Below are 6,000 nucleotides of genomic sequence, written 5' to 3' on the forward strand. Positions count from 1 at the left end.
CGAAGACCGTGTTGAGCGAGTTTTATGAGATTTATTTTATCGTTATGTGCATACGATAGTGGCGGCTTCAAAAGGGAGCGAAAAGATACGTGTTGTACTCCGAACGTGTGAACTAGCAAAAAGTGTTTGCATAATCCTTTATCTCCATAGGTTGTACGCTGGCGAACACAACACACATTTTGTGCAGCTAGTGTTCTTCAAAAACGCATCTACCAGCAGAACAGACGCTTGTAAGTTGCCCTTGCGTATTCCATAACAATTCAACAGCCTGCTTCGCTCCATTCTAGTGTCTACGTCGTGGCATCCGATGTTAAAAATAGCATCAATTCCGTCGCTGATCATATCCTGGCTCCTGTGGGGGAGGGGTTCTGAGCTCTGCGGATCAATGGCATGATGTCACGCGTCGTCACACGCACACGCTGCCTGTACCCAGTCACGTAGCCCTCAACGATGACGCCGCCGACATCAAACAACGTGTGGAGGCTGCTACAAGCTCCATCGAAGGTGAATGATGGATATTGGAACGAGAAGTAACAAACGGAAAATAATTGAAGAACCGTCAGACGCTGACGACGCCAAGAATATACGGCGATATCGTTGCAACATGGTCAAAAGGTCAACGAATGCTTCAACACATCGCCCGTATCCAATTTGAAGTCTCACGAATCTGGTGCTAGAGCAAGCCGTGAATGTTATTCCCGCTTCGTCGATGGAGGAACTGGTACGTGACTCTCTGCAGGAACCGGCTACCAAAGTTTGCACGTGTTTGTATTTTTCACGCGTCAAGTATAAATTCAAAATCGAACATCGATCGGCTGTGTAAACAAACAAATACAAAGCGGTTGTGTGGCTTCCGGAAGTTCCACGAATCGGAGATGTCCAGCAACGATTCTGGAGCTCGATTTAAATGGAACTAGATTATGGACATAAAGCGGACGCGTAACACCATAGCAGAATGTAAATTCCTAGGCGTGTAATGTAGGTCATGGTCCGATGGGTATACACAATCTCTCTTCAGTGGACGGTGCATCACACAAAAGGTATCTCCATAACTTCCCCCTTCTTGGGGCTATTGCTGCCATTCCAATGTTGCAATGCTGTTGATAAGACTACTATTGTGGTGAGCTAAGGCAAGTTATCACAATGGCAGAGAAATCTCTATAAACCCGCAGGGAGATAAAACTAGACATCTCCTTCGCGCTTTGTCTACACACAGTTCTCCCCCAAGGCCTAAAGATGATTAACCGGCTTAAGATTGTAAGGAAAACTGTAAATATTTGTAGGAACGAGACTGACCGACGGAGCAATGATTTACACTCTTTCTTTTTCGTTCGTTTTTTGTTTTGTCTCCAGACCCAAGAACAGTTGTTGGATGTATACTCTGAACTCCAGATGTGATAATTAGCACCGGTCGTGCTGTGATAATATGAACAGGAATTGGCAAACTGGATGATGGTAAACAAAGTCATCAACCTGGTGCATTTCTTTATCCGCTTTTTGTTAGATATGCGGCCGACTGAAGAAGATCCAGACATTCGTTAGTAAGCAAATATTTCAACAACCATTTACTGTGGCTCGTAGTCACAAAGAGCAGACGAGTTCACCCTCAAAGGGTTCGTGAAAGATCCTGACCTTTGCTTGAGATTGTCCGGCACGAAGATGTTCCACCAGGAGTGACGCTTCTCCCGTCCATATTTTCCACCGGATCCACTCGCGTACGGTGACGTGTCGAGCCCGTTGGCCGACCCGAAGCTACTGAAGCTGGCCGAGTCCTGCGGCATCGGGTCACCACCGTCCAGCGCCATCATACCCTTGCGGCGCCTTCGTTCCAGCTTCGTCTGCCAGGAGGACGAACGGCGGCGCTTCTTGTCGTACCCACCACCGCTGCCCCCGCTGGCACCGTAAGAATCGAGGCCCTCACCGACTGACCCATCACCGAGGGCCAGCCCCGGCGAGAGCATGGTGAATGTGTCCGTGTTCGGCGAATCGTTCTCGATGTCCGACTCGCCCGTCTTGATGTACTTCTCCGGGATCGTGCTGATCGAATGGCCATTGTGATGATGGTGATGGCTGTTGTGGTTTTGGTTGTGGTGGTGATGGTGGTGATGCTGTTGGCTACCGCCGTTAGCTGCCACTGGGGAAGGTGTTGTTTTCGAGTCCTTGCGACCTCCGCCGAGAAACACGACCGCTATGGAGCTGCGTCGTTTGTTGCCCTTCTCGGAGCTGCTGGAGCTACGGGAACCGCCACCACCACCGAGGAGTGCTAGTCCGAGTGAGCTACGCCGGGGCGGTTTGCTTGCCAGACCATTTTTGATATTCAGATGGCTACTGCTGCTGCTTGCGGCACTGTTTGCGCTTCCCGCACTCGGGCTGGCAGCGGCCCGCAGACTCTGCAACAGCACCGTGTCACTGCTGACGGAGGTCGTCGTAGTGGTCGATAGACTAGATTCTTCATCCAGCGACACTAGCGTCGGGATCGAGCCGGTGCTGATGTCCTTCCGCGACCGGTATTTCCCCGGCGCAGACAGTATACTGGTCATAGTGGTTTGCTGATCGGCTACGTCACAAGGCGTTACGGGCTGTGGTTGAGAATGTTTTTGAAGAGTGAATAGAAGAAACAGTTGAGTCAAGTGGTTTTTTCACACTAGGAAGTTCTCCTTCGGCGGTTAGGTGAAACCTGTCCATCGATAATGCTGCAAACGCTTGCAAACGATCGTACTTTTCTCCCTCCCCTAGACGGTGACGACAGCTATATTGTGGTCGAACTGTGATTACTATCCAACTCGCTGAGTTATTTAAAAATTCCCTCATTCTCCAGGATTATCCCCAATCGCATAATCCTACTCTTGGTCAGAAGATCCCTGTCGTGGACGGGACAGTGAAATATCCCTCTTGGAGCGCCTGTATGGGCAGTTTAGATTTACGCCTCTAATATCGAGTAAACCTAAGGTCATTTGCAGATAGTATTAATGTTTAAAATACAGCCCCGAGAAAATAAAAATAAAAACAAAAATAATCCAACTCTAGGGGTGTGTAATCGAAAAATAACACCCTGAGGATTATCCACCAAGGCTAATCTAAAGCATCCGATATAGCTTAGTCACCGATTAAATTAAGTCTAGTTCAGGGATGGGAAGTCTTCGGCTTACCATGACCATAACCATGCATGTTTGGAGATTGTTATATCAAGCTTTGGACAGCTAGCTGCATGTCAAAGGCGTATAGACATGATGAACATAAATCTTAATCCGATCCTGCCAAATTAAGTCTCTTCCTTAATCAATGGTGCCAGAGTCGTTCAAGATAAGGTATCAGATTTCCTCACGTCTAACTTTTACATTAAAAGCGCGCCACTACGAAAAACCAGATAGCGTATAACACCTTCCCGAAAATAACACGTTTAAACGTTTTATTAAAATAGACCCCAACTCAAATGGCACCTTACGATACTCGTTCGGACCCCAAAGCAGCTTCATTACAGTAGCAGCCGCTATTATACAGCACGTACTCGCTTTCTTAAGCGGTCACGTTTTGTTTCTGATAAGTCGCAACGTCGCGTTTGTCGCTGTTGAGAGAGAGAATGTGTGCACACGCTTACAGCGGGGCGCCGTTTCATGATCAAGGTTGTCGTGCCCCCCAGCCAAGTCCAGCTTTGGTCGCGCCTCTTCCTCACTGGTTTCACTTAAATGTTCGAGCAAAAATGAAACTGGTCCCATCGAGGAACTGCGGCATACCGTAGATGACGCTTGTCGCAAGGCGCGGCATATAAATAATTAATTTATCATCTCCACGTGGGCGTGCGCGTTGTTGCGCTGGTGTGATGGTGCTCCTGGTGCCGCCATTATGCACCCATTCTAACGCTGAAAGCCTTTGGGAAAATCAAATGCGTGGGAAAACATGGGGCGGTGGGTTGTCCGTGACCTTGAGAGGATATTTTCCCATTTTTTTTTGCTCTGCTCCTATCGTGTCAAACCGCCGTAACCTCGACGGGACTTCTATACTCCATCAAATTGTTCCATTCGCTTCCGAGTGAGGCCACCGGAACCGAGAAAAGGCTCCGGCTCGAGACGGTTAATTTTAATCGCGGTGGCAGCAGCAGCGACGAAATGGGCAACCATTAAAACATAATGAACGTGTGGCGTACACATATCGCACACACTGCCGTCGTGCGAACGGCTTCTTGTTGTCAAATGACGACGGGCCGGGACGTCGGTTAAACGGTCCCGGGGGTGTTCGCACGGCAAGTGCTATCTTCATCGGTGGATAATCGTCGCTAGATTGCAGCCGCCGGTAATCTCGCTGATCGTGCCGGCCCGCATTCGCGGAGCAATCATTACGAACCGCCGACTGGAATGGGTGCTTTCGATTTCCATTTAAGATCTTGTCAGACGGTGTTTGAACAACTGATGCGCAAGTAACGCGCGCGCTAGGTCGAGGTGGCGCTTTGCGGTTGATAAATACTTTTTTCTCTTGTTAGCTTCACGAGCTATCAATCGGGTGTATCAGATGATAGTTGAACGTCTTTTCAGACACGTTAGTGTTTTACTTCTGATATCGTATTTTGAAAAGGAGAGTCTTATAATCGGTTCATTTTCCACAAAATACATTCTTCTTTACCCAGCTTTTTATTTGAACTATTCCCAATACGAGGGAATAGATGTTTTTAATTTTGATTCTTGAAGTACAATCCTCCAAATTATAGTGTCCACATCTTTTAGTATTCGCGTCAATGTCAATATTTTAGTATTTGCGAACAATCTACCGTTTGGAAATGAACAATCATTTTACTTCAATATACCATATGGATTTTTGGACACATACAATAACACACACAAAGAACGACACACCGTCAGCCACCCCTCAAATTTGCGGCCATTGAACGTTGATTAAAAACCAAATTTTCGTTTTACATTGCGAATTGGTTCGCATGCACACCAATGGAGTCTCTCGATACGTGTAATTGGAAACCACACACAGTTTCCCTTCCGTGTCACCGCATCAGCCGTTTCCAAATGTTGGTCCGGGGTTTTTCTGCGTTTACTTGTTACCCACCCCGAGCTATTTGTCTGGCCGATGCATTTTTTTTTGTGTGCACTCTTCAGCCCCCTATTGATATATTTTTGTCCGCGGTCGCGGAATATTATGGTAGTGGATGGTCCCACGAGCCAATTAAATAGCGGTGGAGCACCGTGCGGCCAAGAGACGATCAAAGGCAGTTGGAGAGAGAGAAAATGAAATTGTTGTAACAAAATGTAACACAATAGGATATGCAATCACAGTCGCAACTCGAATGCGCTGCTAGCGTATCAATGGGAAAACTATGATACGGGGGCTTGTTGGGTGGCTCATAATCGATTCGATTTCGCGCTTTGATGTGTCAAAAACTAGGAGAGGTGGTGAGTCGGTGACTTTGGCAATGGAAATAGGGTTGGTGGAATCCTAATGTTATCCAAAAACGGCGTATTATAGACATATGTTCGATGCAAAACATGGGATTCATAGCAGGTGCTCAAAAACACGTAATTTAAATGTAGCAAATTTATCGTTAAAACAATCTAATTTCATGAATGTACAGATGTCTCCGTTGTTGATTTCATAGTTGTTTATGCCGTTTTTTTCCCCGCCACCGTTTCTGCACGAAGTATTTTCCGCATCGAGCTGATACGTGACTATGGCCAACTTCTACCGAAAAAGCCAAGCCGATCCGCGTGCAAGCCATTCTATTGAGCCATTTCCTCGTTCGTTGGCAATAATTAGGAAAGTAATTGATCGCCAATTTTCATCTGCATCGAGCACGGTGCGCGCAGAAAACGGGGAGGCTGCATTTCCATTATCGAACGAAGTCGGTCGAATGACGTTCTAATCGCCTCCACAGCGGGTGGGGTTGTGGGATGGGAAAGGGGATATGGAAACGCTAATTGTCCGTGCACGCGTGTGCGCACATTTGTTTCCGCAACGTCAGTCGATCGATCGATCAAGTGATCAATTATGAAAATGAGC

The 6,000-nt window shown here is 47.2% G+C and overlaps 1 protein-coding gene across 3 annotated transcripts in view; it reads right to left on the reverse strand.

The window, feature by feature from the left end:
* The window catches only part of LOC131286161 (TLD domain-containing protein 2), a 44,570-nt gene extending 42,002 nt beyond the window's left edge, over positions 1-2,568 (reverse strand). For 2 of the 3 annotated variants that reach the window (XM_058315053.1, XM_058315054.1), the window contains exon 1: positions 1,633-2,568. In XM_058315053.1, the coding sequence (XP_058171036.1) occupies positions 1,633-2,540 (908 nt within the window). In that variant the 5' untranslated portion in view covers positions 2,541-2,568. The remainder of the gene's footprint in view (positions 1-1,632) is intronic. The other variant, XM_058315055.1, reaches the window with a different exon arrangement.
* Between the last annotated feature and the right edge of the window lie 3,432 nt (positions 2,569-6,000).

This window comes from Anopheles ziemanni, chromosome 3 (genome assembly GCF_943734765.1).
Source record: "Anopheles ziemanni chromosome 3, idAnoZiCoDA_A2_x.2, whole genome shotgun sequence".
NCBI classification, from domain to species: domain Eukaryota; kingdom Metazoa; phylum Arthropoda; class Insecta; order Diptera; family Culicidae; genus Anopheles; species Anopheles ziemanni.